This window comes from Plectropomus leopardus, chromosome 7, assembly GCF_008729295.1.
Source record: "Plectropomus leopardus isolate mb chromosome 7, YSFRI_Pleo_2.0, whole genome shotgun sequence".
Lineage (NCBI taxonomy): Eukaryota > Metazoa > Chordata > Actinopteri > Perciformes > Serranidae > Plectropomus > Plectropomus leopardus.
In genome coordinates, this window is record NC_056469.1 from 1,256,927 (window position 1) to 1,271,523 (window position 14,597).

A 14,597-nucleotide genomic window follows, 5' to 3' on the forward strand; every position below is an offset into this window, starting at 1 on the left:
CTGCACCCCACTTTTGATATGAGATCTGATTACTCAGGAGATTTTGACTTGAAATGGCATTGACATGTGTGTAATTTTCAAAGAAAGGATTGTCCTGTTGCTCTGTGCTCTGTTTGCGGACCTTATTCATATCTCAGTTGATCTCTTAACCTTCCTCCTTGTCTCCCATCTGTCTGTGTGTGTGTGTGTGTGTGTGTGTGTCTGTGTCTGTGTCTGTGTCTGTGTCTGTCTGTCAATCTGTCTCTGTGCAGTCCACCTGAAGCGTCACTTTATGTTTAGGAACCATCTCTGTTTGGTGTTTGAGTTGTTGAGCTACAACCTGTACGATCTGCTGAGGAACACCAACTTCAGAGGAGTCTCCCTCAACCTCACCAGGAAATTTGCACAGCAGCTCTGTACAGGTGGGTGCAGGGAAACGCTCACATGTGCTCTGTAGCTTGTTGTTGTCTGCCCCCAAGTGGACAAAAGAAAGCAGTTTTGGATCACATCAGGCAGGGAGAAATATTGTGGGTCAAATGCTGCTCATTAAAGCAAAGGACAAAATTTCATAATTATGAAAATATAAATCAGGGGGATGATTCAAGAGCTCCTTGACAGAGGTCTTTTCCCTTTGTAATGTATTTCATGTACTGCTTATGCCTAGGTCTGCACTAAATGATTATTTTTTTATCGATTATTGTTTTATCGACTGTTTTTAAAAAAAAAAAAAAAAAAAAGTATCTAACTTTTTTTTATTATTACTTGATTAATATAATAAGGACTTTTCCGAAAAGATCATTTTAAAACTTGTCATTTATATTTCAATATCTTATTCAATCATCTTCAATCATGACAGAGTATACACAAAAAATAGCCCAGTCTTAACTGGTAATCTGTGTATTACAGCCTGATATAAAGTCTCTCCAAAATAAAATTAATGCAAGAGCTTGTTCCACTCAAGTAAAAGGAATGTAGTGCAATCTACAATTTAGCAATCCAACAGCAAAAAAAATAAAACAATGTAAAATACAAGTCACTTATGGGAGGAGTAACAAAAACAATTACTCTTTGTTATAGTAACAAACAATGACAAAACATCTTTACAGTAAAATTAGTGCAATTTGAATAACACTATAACTTTTCTCTAACAGAAACCATTATAACTAGTACATTCTTTCTGCATCAAAAGTCCAGCCTTAACTGGGCCTTAAGACATATCGCTGCCTGCTGACATGAGTGCTGTATTTTCATATTTATTAGCACATATTCCACTCATTTATGAAGTTGTGCAAGCTTCTGCACAGCTGACAACACCGTCCTGTTAATGTTTCAAAATAAAATGCATTGAATCAGCAACTGATGGCATTCTGTCCACAGAAACACAGTCAAAGGGCTTTTGTTTTGAAAGGGAAGCAAGGAAGTTGAGGTAAAACAGACATCTCTGTATTTCCTCATCTCTGTGACAGAGAGACTTTAAACTGCAGTAAAAAGTGGTATAGAGTCATTATAATCATCAAAGCACCATCTTCACTGTCGATTTGTTCTGACAAACAGAAAAACGGCAAGCCACCGTTTCTCTAGATGTGCTGCAGCTGACACACGTTACCCGGAATCGATGTATTCACGTAATCGATTACAGCGACTCGTTGCCCCAGCCCTACTTATGCCACATATCAATTTTATATCAGCAGAAATTTTTTTTTAAGAATTACCAGAAAATGAGTAAAATATATATATATTTTTTTAAATAAAAGAAATTGCCCAGAAAAGTGCTTGAAAATAATAAGAATTCTGTAAGATTTTAAAAATGTATTTTTGATAATTAGCATTTAATAATAATTATTTAAAAATAATTTTCTAATTGACTAATTTCTTGCAATTTGTGGAACATTTCTCATTTCTTTTTTTCCCATGTTTTCAAAAGAAATCACACCATTTTATTCAAAGGTTTGAATACTTTTGTGGGGCGTCTGAAAGCAGAACAAGAAAAGTGATCTTGCTTCAAGTTCCAAAGGGTTAAAATAGGATGTACACAACTACAGTGATCACCAAGTGAAGAAGGTGGTCCAGATAATAAAAAAGAATGATGGTGTTTTTTGTCCACAGCGTTATTATTCCTGGCCACTCCAGAGCTGTCAATCATCCACTGCGACCTGAAACCAGAGAACATCCTGCTGTGTAACCCCAAGAGATCTGCCATCAAGATAGTCGACTTTGGATCCTCCTGCCAGCTCGGACAGAGGGTGAGCAGCACGCACGCATGCGCGCGCGCACACACACACACACACACACACACACACACACACACACACACACACACACACACACACACACACACACACACACGCACACACACACACACACACACACACACACACAGACCTTCCAAATATGCCTGTCAGAGTACATTTACTTTTTTAAATTTTTTGGGGCTTTTAGTGCCTTTAATTGACAGGACAGTGTGAGCATGAAAGGGGGAGAGAGAGGGAGAGACATGCAGCAAAGGGCCGAGGCCGGATTCTAACTCGCGGCCGCTGCAGCGAGGACACAGCCTCTGTAAATGTGGCGCCGCTCTATCCACTGAGCCAACAGGCTCCCCATAGTGCATTTATCAGTTAACTTCATATGTAGAAATTCACTATAATTGTCGCTCACATGTACTTACTGGGGGATGCTCCTCATCAATCAAGTTTTAGAAAATAGATGTATGAATGTGCCATACACATATGTCCCAGTCAACACAGAATCCAAACATTGATTTTGTGTGTTGTCTCATTTTATTAGATTTTTTAAATAAGCATAAATAAGTGTAATCCAAATTTTGACCACTTAAAGCACTTTCACACTACATGTCACATTCACCCATTCACACACACATTCAGGGACTACAGTACAAGCTGCCACCCGCTACTCAGTATCCATTCATACGCACGCACACTCCGATGACGCAGTATCAGGAGCAATTTGGGGTTCAATATCCTATATAGTATATAATACTTTGACATGTTGACTGGAGGAGCCGGGGATCAAACTGCTGCACATCCAATCAGAAGACGACCCGCTCTATCTCTGAGCCACAGCCCTTTGGCCTTACTGTAGCAGCAGTGTTTGATGCAGGTGGGAAATGTGAGTGCTACTGTGTGAAAACAAACTGCAGTCAGGTGAGCTTTAATGTGAAGGGTTCATTTCCTGGCTGGCAGCAACAGACTGTGTGTGACTGGCTGTGCTGCTGCTCCTCACAGTGGACAGCTCCTGGAACAGCAGGCAGCACACTGACGCTACACTCAGCTGACTTCTTCCATATGAGACCTTGATGTGACGTGTGCTTTACAGTTGTTAATGATGCAACACATGCTCTACAAAGCAGCTGAATCAGTTGAACATGAGAAGATATAAAGCAAAGCTTTGTGGTGTAATGTGTCCTCCTCTCCACCTCCTCCTCTCAGATCTATCAGTACATCCAGAGCAGGTTCTACCGCTCTCCCGAGGTGCTGTTGGGAATGCCTTATGACCTGGCCATCGACATGTGGTCTCTGGGATGCATCCTAGTGGAGATGCACACAGGAGAGCCTCTTTTCAGCGGCTCCAATGAGGTAATAGCAACAACACCAGAAACATATCCTTTTAAAAAGGCTAGAGCCATGATTTAGTGGAAACCTTTGATTTGGTTTGCTTTTAGGCCGTGGTTTCTGGGTTCCAGCTCTAACATGAGCTAAAAAGAAACTTTCTGCTGCATTCAACAATACATTCATGCTACATCTTTGGAGTTGAAGGATGAGTTGATTAAAATCGGCAGGTACTATGAAGAATTCCATCCGGCGGCTCGGGCATGTTGCTGCTGATGGCATTGTTCACTTCCTGCAGTGCATTTTTTTGAATTTTCATCAAAGTAATGTGGTAAACCAAAAGGTAAACCTAGCATGGCTGATTGAATGTAAATTAAGATTATGTTACTGCGCTACCCATTTCTCTCCTAATATGTTTGCAGAAACACATTTAAACACCCTGTTTAGCTGTAATAGCGTGAGTTTGTGAACTGGAAGTGGGCGCCATACTGCTTTCTGCGCAGTGAAAAAAAAGAGATCAAACAGTAAAACTAAGCTGCTCTGATCAAATATAAACCAAGATTTTGTTACTGAGTTGCATTTTTCTCGCCTCAAATGTTTTCAGAAACGTATATAGGCTTACAGTTTATATGTTTTACAACATCAGGCTGGCTGCCATTCTTTTACTCAGACCAGTCTACAAATCATCAGCCTCCAGTGGAAAAGTTTATTGGTCTTATCAGGCACATAGCATTCTGGTAGATGTAGATTTTCTACCTTTTGATCAAAAGTGTCCTTTTTTCTGTTTTCTCTGCTCATGTAGCAACAGTTCCATAAATATTTGCATCATTCTGCTGCAAAAATGGCCTAGTTTTATGTGAGGGTCTTTTTTATATTAGTGAAATACTTCCTAAAGAAAAGGCACAGTACAAAAGTACACAACGGTTTTCTGTCATATTTTACAAATTCAACTGGAAACGGCTGACTCAAATGAACAATATTTTAAACGTAGGCATTCACTGAAAAACATGTTTTTTTTATATGTATAGATTATCAGATATGATCCATGTATCATTAGTCTCACTTCAGCATTTCCTGGTTGTACAAAGAGCTGTTTAGACAGTCGCCGGTGCTGCAGCCTGAGTGTCCGTCTCGATGTGAGCACCTTTAGAATTTTTGACTTGTCACGCGCTCAAAGCCAACTCTGTCCACATCAAAGATATCCCAGCATGCTGTGTGCAAATTAGTCACTTCTAATAAACGAGGAAAAGGAGCATATTTTTGGTCACAGACTTGGAGTGTAGCGTGCACCATCAGAGTCAGGAGCCTGAACCGCTCTAATTGGATCCTAGTCCCACTCGGGTGCATGTTTGTTATATGTTGCTGCCTCAATTCACATGTTTGTCCACAATACAAAGACTAATTATCTGTGTGTGTGTGTGTGTGTGTGTGTGTGTGTGTGTGTGTGTGTAGGTTGACCAGATGAATAAGATTGTGGAGGTTCTGGGGGTCCCTCCCAGCCACATGCTGGACGCAGCTCCTAAAGCCAGGAAGTATTTTGACAAGCTGTCAGACGGTCTGTGGACAGTGAAGAAGAACAAGGACATCAAGAAGGTATTTGACTACATTCAGAGGTCCCTCTTCAGCGTTCACCTCGTGTCCTCTGACTCCTACTGGTGACACAGATAGCAGCTGGACTTGTAAACAAAGTGAAAGCCTCGTGAGTGTGAAGCAACAGTGGGCAGCATGTGAATGAAGTCACTGGGACGTGTGGGTGTGCTGCAGCTGAAGCACATGCTGCTACTACAAGTCTTCATCAAAAAGATGTTTAGATGCTGCACGTTTTTGTGAAGAGTGTTAAAGACTATGAATTCCAAATGACTGGAGTTTTCATTGGGTGTTATTTTTCTGTCAGAGGAGAAGAATAGAAGAACTGTCTTGACTTAGTCTGTGGCTTATTAGGACATGGATTGTTGTGGATTTCATTACTTCACCTTGATTGTTGTCTCAGTGTTCAATAGTTTGAAACCTCAGCAACGTGTTCAAAACAGTAACACAGCTGTAGTGTTAGAAATGATTAAGAGTTTACAGGACGTGCAGATGTATGCATCTATTAGAGCCTGTGGGTACTGCTGTGGGAGGTAACTGGGCTCTCTAAATCCTTCTCTGTCTGTATCTAAATATTTGTGTGTTTTGCGTGTGTTTCCCAGGAGTATAAGCCCCCAGCCACACGGCGTCTTCATGAGATTTTGGGTGTAGAGACTGGGGGCCCAGGGGGGCGGAGGGCAGGGGAGCCAGGACACGCCCCCTGTGACTACCTGAAGTTTAAAGGTAAGCCCACACTTTGTAATGATCTGCAGGGACACACACCAGATTTGTCGGACTCCCATTTATTTATTTATGTATGTAAGTCAAAATACAGCCATTATGGCAGCTACCTGTTTATGAAAAATTATCATCACTGATAACCCAATGCATTACTGAAGGTGTAAAGTCACACGTTTCATTGCAGTATCATTTTTATTATGGATTAAATGGAATCCCCCAACACGTGGCATGTGGCATTAACATGCCATTCAAATCCACCTCAGTAATAACTGTCAAGAGAAACAGACCAAACAATATTTTTTGTTAGTCATTATCATTATTATTATGAGAAAAGCTGTGTGTTGCTCTAGGTCCAGGACTAGAGCAACACACAGGACAGACCCCGCCCCCCACACACACACACAAAAAGCTTTCATTTCTAAATCAATGGATATTTGACGTTAGTTTTGGCAGTTAACTCTTTCAAACATAAACTAAAATGGGCTTAATTTCTTTCAAACTCAATGGGAGAAGGCAAAGAGCATCTTAAGAAGAAATTACCCATAAAATTAAGTAAGGATATTCATTTTTAAAAAAGGAAACAGAAAATGGCCTGGAATTGGCACAGCAAACAAAATTTTAAAAAAGCCAAGGAAATGACCTGAAAAAGGGGACTTAAACATTTCAATAATTTTCTGTAACATTACATTATTATGGTAATTATAAATATAGTTGTAGTTATAATCATTGACCTTAGCTTTTTCCTTTTCCCTTGACATCTTTCCCGAGCATTTTTTTTTTTGGTTTCTTCTTTTTTTATATTTTTTTTCTAAATCTGTTGAGCATTTCTTACCAAGTTGCTCATTGCCTTTTTCCCCATCTTTTTGAGAGAAGTCAAACCAACATGCTCCAGGTTTAAAATTGTAAATTCCTTTGAAAGGAATCTGAAACCTCCTCATTTCACAACAAAAGTACTCAGACACTCTCTCTGTTAGGACGCAGTGTTACAAACAAATGACACTTTTGAAGTGTAATGTTGTGCAGATTCATTTTTTTCTCATGCTGGAGTTCAGTCGACTCTTGAAATGTGTTCAAGCAGCCTGACAGTTTGTCTCGAAAGCCGCAGCAATGAATGACCTCTGTCTTTACCCAGTACAGAGCCAAAGCACAGCGGCTCAGTTGGTAGAACGGGTTCCCTGTGTACAGAGGTTACGTCCTCACCGCAGTGGCTGTGGATTCGATTCCGACCCTGGCCTTTTGCTGCATGTCATCCCCCCTCTCTCCCCCTTGAAAACTGAATCTGCCCTATCTAATAAAGGCAAAAGCCCAAAAAATAATCTTCAAAAAAAGAAGTGGTCAGATGCATGATTACCTCAGCATGCATCAGTGAGGTAGCATTGAATGGTGGCACCTGCCGGGGGGAGACAAGTGTTGTAGCTGGCCAACCATTTCCTGTGGCTTCCACAAAATCTCATCATCATCCTGGTCCTGTTTGACCTCCTACAGACCTGATCCTGCGCATGCTGGACTATGACCCTAAAAGCCGCATCACGCCATTCTACGCCCTGCAGCACAATTTCTTCAAGAAGACAACAGATGAAGGAACCAACACCAGTTCATCGACATCCACCTCTCCTGCCATGGACCACTCCCATTCAACCTCCACTACTAGCTCTGTTTCTAGCTCTGGTAAAACACACACACACACACACACTTCACACACACACTCTCTGACTCTTCTTCTCCTCCTCCAACACTTTCCTGACTCTGTGAAAATGATGAACCCTGCAGCAGAATGAATTGGGCTGAAATTTAAAGATCTTGGTTTACCTCCTTGCTGTCAGAGAGAATGAGTCAGGGTGGTACAGAGTCCCAGGTGACAGGGACAGGAGAGAGAGAGAGAGGGGGTAACGTGTCTCATTCATATGTCCCTGACAGCCATGTTGTCCAGTGAAACAGCAGAAAGGGCAGATAGACCCTGAACCTGTTGCCTGAGAAAACCCTGCTGCAGGGCACCATACCACAAACACATCTCCTTTATCTCGCTGTGATGTAAGATGTTTTTGTGTGATGTGTTGATGATGGAGGACTAATAATGTTCATCCCCAGCGTCCGTGCTGGGTAGGGGTGGGTGATATATTAAATATACTTGGGGTGGGGTGCCTGGTGGCTCAGTGGATAGAGCAGGCGCCCTGTTTATAGAGGCTGTGTCCTCGCTGCAGCGGCCGCAGGTTCAATTCCAGCCTCGGCCCTTTGCTGCATGTCACCCCACCTCTGTATCCCCCCTTCACACTTCGGCTGTCCTATCAATTAAAGGCAAAAACGCCCCAAAAGTATCTTTAAAAAAAAAAAAAAATATATATATATCCATGTATATATATATATATATATATATACTCGGGGTATTGTGGTTTGTCCATGTGCGATATATATTTAATGACTACATCATGAGCATCGAGTATAAATGGTCTCGTAGTTTTTATAAGCCACTGGAGGTTAGGTTCTGTTACTCTCTCCTACAGCTTTCTGCCTCTAACAGACACACACAAAAAAGCAGGGCTTTTGCAGAGCTCCTTTTATGATCCCAGAGCACCAGAGCGACTTGCAAATATTAGTAATCTATGAACTGGAGAGTTGTTAGTTTGTTGCTGCTCACAGTGAATGAATCCTCATGATTAAAGGTGCCGCGGTATCCGTTTAACTGTCTGCTAACATCCAAACGTAGGCTATAAGCTTTAGGTCCACAGCACAAACATTATCACCTCTGGCCCAATGTGAGACAGGTCCTTCAAAATAAAAGTACTACTTGAATTTGATAAATTCAGTTATAACAATACTTTGTAAAAAATGTCATTGTAAATGTACTTTATTTAACTTTTAGTAGTTAACATTAGTTTAAAGGACATTTAATAAATATCAAGATCGTGTATCGCAACATCACCTCAAGATATTGCAATACTCTTTTAAAGCCATATCATCCAGCCCTACTGTTGGGCTCAGTATGACTCCATACAGGGCGAGTAAAAATGAGGACTACACTCAGTAGGTGTTTGGTGGCTCCTCATACTGGAGCCAGGGTTCCACGCTCACAGAAAACCTGAACAAGTTTTGGTAAAGTCTTGGACATCAGTAGTGTGATGAAATTAACTGTTTCTTTCAGGGATAACCTTGCATGTAATGTAACATAACATCAAATGTATTTTCTGTAAGTTAGTTGTTGACACATTGTAGCTCTAATATGCATTGAGTCAGAGCTGCATGATATATTGTTTCAACATTGCCATTGTGTTACACATCCAAGGACGTTTCGTCCTTGATGCTAATGGAAAACTAGCACAGTTCTTATATTCTGTGACTAAAAGCAGCCGAGCCTTCCCCTTTAAGACATAGTGTGGTGACATTTGTTACAGGAAGCAAGACTTTCATGTGCATGTGTGCAAGTGTAGAAGAAAGAAGAGGGTAGAAGGTAGATTTATTGCTCATTTTTCAAAGAAAGTTTAAAAATCAAAATTTTGTTTATCCTTGATCCTGCTACATCTTTGGAGTTTAAGGTTGAGTTGATTAAAATCATCAGCTACTATGAAGATTCCATCAGGTTGACATGCTTTTCCAAAATGGAAATGTGGGTGCTTGGAAAGTTCTAGAAAAGTTTTGAAATTGTGTTGATGAAAACATGTGGGAGCCTGGTGTAACCCTGCAGAGGGGCACATCAGCCCAGCTGTCAGTCAGTCTCTGTCCATGATGAGGAGAAGTCAGCTTGCTTCTGGCCCATCCAAAACTCTGACAAATGACATCAGACAAACTGAATGACCACAAACTGTCAGTGCAGGGTGAGTGTGTGTGAGTTTAATATGAGTGTGTTAAATGTGGTCTGTTCTGTTTCCAGGTGGCTCCAGTGGTTCTTCCAATGATAACCGCAACTACCGCTACAGTAACCGCTACTACAACTCTGCTGTTACACATTCAGACTATGAGATGACCAGCCCTCAGGTACACAGCCCCGCAGCACCGACCAGCTTCACACACACACACACACACACACACGCACACGTACACACACGCACACGTACACATACACACACTGCTCACATCCTGCATGGATCACATGATCTGTGTGCTCTTGTCATGGAGCACAGAGTCACACAGACAGCCCTGAACCACAAACTCAGCACACTGACAAACTCCTCTCTGGGAGCTTTTTCTACATACGTCATTGTAAAGGGGACAAGTGGGATGGCCTCATAATGTTTATGGTCTGCCTGGTAGACGAGTGAAGTGTTGAACACACAACATTAGAAGAAGTTGCACTGACATAGATTAGCACAGCATCCAGCCAGTAGAACACTGCAGCACTGTGCTCCTTTATCTGTCTCTCGTCCTCTTTATGTTCTCAGTGTGTCTGTCCATTTATACATATGGATGTCCGTCCCATTGTCTCCCATATCTAAAGAACACTCTAAGGGAATTTTCTCAAATTTGGCACAATTGTCCAGTTGTACTCAACAATTAACTGATTAGATATTGGTAGTTTTGATGCATATCAATTCTGATTATTAAAAAGAGTTTCAATATTGATTTACAGCTTTATGGTACTGCATAGCAACTGTGCTTTCTCGCTCTCACGATTAATGTTTGCTCCCCTTACTGTGCTGTTCTCTGCTACTGACCAAGAAACAAAAAGTCTGAACCTGTAACATGTCCATTTTTCCCCTGTAGTATCAAATATCAGTATTTCTCAACTGTATCTAAGTTAGAAAGTCCAGTGTCAACAGTAGATTCTGGTGGTCAAAGATCACTGTAACATGTTTTAGGCCATAATTCAAGAATTCATACACTAATTATGACAAACCTTCACACAAATGTCTAATTGATATCTCAGGAACAGAAGGGGAGACATCTGGTCAGATACTGAGTTTGTGACACTGATCTGTAAAATGTGCTGATTGTAAAGATATTCTGTGCTGATTGGGGAGGAAGATGTGTGTGAAGCATCCATGATTAAGAGCTTTCTTTGCAGAAACATCCATATTTGACTTTAAGGTGCTGAATGGTAGACAACTGGACTTCACTGAGTTTCTTGAAGACGTTTCACCTCTCATCCAAGAGGCTTCTTCAGCTCTGAACTTACTCACTGTAGCGATAGTTAGATGAGAGGTGAAATACCGGTGCTGTATGTACTGGGGTGTTTCTCTGCACTGTTTGGTCGTGTGTTTGAAAGGATTTCTTATCCCAGTTTATGCAGACGCCCGTAAAAGTATTCACAGCATACTACTTAGTATGGCAGTAAAAGTATGTGAAATGCAGTATGCCAAAAATACCAGGATGTCTTACTACATCTGGCTGCATTTTACAGTAAGCAAGCCAGCATGCTTTTCTGGCTATTCTTACCCAGAAGCCGCAATGATGAATGACAGTGCATTCAAGGGACTGATGACCAGTCACATGGTAATAATAGCAATATATATTGTTTAAGTGAACAAAAAAAATCATACAGATAAGCATCCAACAAAAATAAATGAAAAAAAACAATGACAGAGAAATGCATATGTAGGCTAATAAAATGTATATATAATGTTAGAATCCACAATGTATGCAGTTATAACTTAAAGGTTAAATGTTGTTAAGTAACGATAGCAGAGCTCTCCAGCTTAACCTCTGTCTCTGTTGAGTTTGGTGAATGGAAATTTGTTTTTTCTCCATGGTAACAGTTATATGAGAAAGAGGGTCAAAGTTCAGGGTGCAGTATTATGAAGAAGTAGTATGTCCTGATTGTGTGCATACTGCATGCAGCAGTGCATACTTTGCAAGGGCAGCCATAGTACCTACTAAAAGTAAAAAGAAACAGTATGCGATTTGGAACGCACCCATTGTGTCCCATCAAGTATCTTCATGTCCGTCCATGAGAGCATGCTGTCTCAACCTCTGTGTCCCTGTCTGCCCCCAGGCTCCCTCCCAGCAGCAGATGAGGATGTGGCCCGGCAGTGATGGTGGAGGTGGGGGTCAGGACCCAGCATACACCCAGTTGCTGCTCCACAAGCCGGCTGCCTCCCAACAACACCAGCGCCACTTCCTGGACCCGCCCCACCACCCACACCCGACCTACTCCCACCATGGGAATGGCGGGCGCGGCCTGCGGCAGGGCGGACAGACGGGCATTGGTGGAGGGGGGGGCCAGCAGGGATCCTCGCCCCAGATGAGTGACAGCATGGATGTGGGCGTGTCCCTAGGGCTGCACCACCTGGGGGCGGTGTCTTCCATGGAGGCCTCTCAGTTTGGCTCTGCCTCCCTGCCCCTCGCTCTGCCAATCGGACTGTCTGCCTTCCGGACTCGGACGGCCCCCACCGCCCCCGGGCCACAAGCCCCGCCCCCTGAGGACTACTACCCTGCCTCCAACAACAATAACCCCGCTGCGGGGGGCAGAGGGAGGCCGGACTCAGACGAGGGGCCAGCCAACTCTTGATAAAACCTGAACCATGCCCTAAAGCCATACAATTTTAACTACAACTACTACAACTACACACACACAGCCAGAGTTCAGAGACAAAGAGGTGAACTTTGTGCTGCAGGAGACAGTTTGTACTGCATGAGAGGAGGAGGAGGAAGGAGGAAGATGCTGGGAAAACGCTCCTTTTATCCTGTTTTAGTTTGTTGTCTTTTGTTGCGACTGTAATTGGAAAGGAATGATTGTGACAAGTTTGTTTTTATTAATATTATTGTTGTTTAATATTATTTGATTTTTCTCGGGTTTGAGGAGTTGTGTGTTCTACTTGGTTGTTGTTTAAGCCTGGAGAGGAGGAGGAGGATGAAGAGGAAAGAGAGAGGAGCCATGCTTTTCCATTTTACTCCATATGTTGGCTGTAAGAGGAAGATCACGTGTTCATGTTCACACCGGTTAGTTCTGACATTAGGATGGTCATATTTACAGTCCCCAGAGATGAGCAGTCTTAACACACACTCACACACACTTACACACACACACCGCTGCATCAAGAAGACAGACGCTGGTTTCGCAGGGAGGAAACACCATCGTATGTGTGATTCAGGACTCATGGATTCTCTCTCGTGTCTGCTCGCGTCCTCCCTCTGTCCACCGCTCTCCACATGCTGGTGACGGAGAACCTGGAGGGAGGGAGGGAGGTGGAGGGAGGAGAAGGTGGCAGGACACTGATGCCTTCCTGGCGCTCATAGGGATCTCCTTCTCCTCCTCGTCCTCTCCCTCCCCCTGCTTTCTTCTTCCTCTCCTCCTCCTCCTGTTGTGTTTCTCCTCCAGACAGCTCCTCCTCTCTGTGCTGCTAATCACCATGACAACTGGTCCGGATTGCTGCTAAAGATCCAACACAGATCAATAAAGAAATAAAAAGAAATAGAAACAGAAATAAAAAAAAAACTTTTTAACCCTTCTGCTTAAGAGAAAAGGATAAAGTAAGAACCACTGCATCTCAATGTATTTATTACTATTTAACAAGAAAAAACAAACTGAAAGTAACCCTTTTTTCTGCTCTTCTTTGTTTGGTTGCCTTCTTTCTGCAGGTGAGCTCTGATTGGCTATTGTAACAGTGACAGTAACTGGTGACATGGGAATGCCACCGGTTGTGGGGGCTGGGTGGAGGGGAGGGGTTGGGGCAAAATAAAGTTGGATATATAATAAGAATAAAGAGTATACTTTTGCACACCAAAGTCAAAGAAAACATCAGATCTCCGCTTTTCTTCCTACTAATCTGATCCAACACTTTATGACCTCGTGTTGTCACGGTGACACTCGTCACACGGGATGCCTCCTCCTGCACCACCACGCACAGTTCACATCACAACACCTTCAATACTCTGTCCAGAAATAAGAGCCACAATCCACCATCAACCCTGATTGGCTGTTTGGTCTGAGGAGCAGACAGCCAATCAATAAGCGGCTGTTGTCCTAAATGACTGGGATGAAAAGTGTTTAGAATGAAACAGGGCTCCATGCAGTCAATGATACAGAAGCAAATTTCTCTGTTTCTCTTTGTAAGCTGCTGATTTCTGGGATGCACCATGCTTTCTTATTTTTGCTCTTCTCTCAGGTAAGAGAAAACTTTGCGTGGTCAGAAGCACTCTGAGAAATACATCTTTATCATTGTCCATTAAATGTCCAACACAAGCAGACATTAAAACATGCAGTAACATCTTAATATCAAAGTTAGAATACAGCCACAAGCAGCAATTCTGGGGTTCAAGCCAGCACGAAGCTTAAAAACTTGAAAGCTGGGTGTCAGTTTACGACGCCTGCGTTAAATATAAGCAACAGGTTTTGTGACGATCAGACAGATGCTCATTCATTTACATACAAATCTCTGCTGACCCATGCTTGTCCTCTGGGTCAATTGCAAAAACATTTGGGGGACATGCTTCGATGGCTTAGTTAAACATGTCCACTGGTTTGTTTTCCTGCTTTTTTGTCCTCTTCCAGTCACATGACAAAATAATAATAATCACTGAATTAGTAATAAGTTAATTTTAGGTCCTCGTAGCATATTTGCTCCATTTATGAATGTGTACTATTCTCTTGCAACAGATGGTCTTTAAGAGAACGTCATACTCGAAAATATAAAAATAACCACGAGTGCAAAAAAAAGTCCTATAAGTAGCTGAAAGTGACTTGTCTATTTCTGTGTGAAGCCTGCGTGATGTTAGTATCGGACTGAAATGTGGAGTCACACTTCAACCTCATCATATTTCAATGCTCTCTCTTTTCACTGGTTATTTCTGAGTGAAACCCTGAAATGCTCAATG

The 14,597-nt window shown here is 42.2% G+C and overlaps 1 protein-coding gene across 1 annotated transcript in view; it reads left to right on the top strand.

Annotated features, from left to right (window-relative positions):
- Positions 1-13,519, top strand: part of dyrk1b (dual-specificity tyrosine-(Y)-phosphorylation regulated kinase 1B) — a 44,444-nt gene extending 30,925 nt beyond the window's left edge. Inside the window, 8 exon segments of the mRNA XM_042489612.1 lie at positions 252-401; positions 2,086-2,222; positions 3,426-3,572; positions 4,998-5,138; positions 5,735-5,855; positions 7,338-7,520; positions 9,718-9,821; positions 11,776-13,519. Of these exon segments, the coding sequence (XP_042345546.1) occupies positions 252-401; positions 2,086-2,222; positions 3,426-3,572; positions 4,998-5,138; positions 5,735-5,855; positions 7,338-7,520; positions 9,718-9,821; positions 11,776-12,291 (1,499 nt within the window). The 3' untranslated portion in view covers positions 12,292-13,519.
- Positions 13,520-14,597: the final 1,078 nt, after the last annotated feature.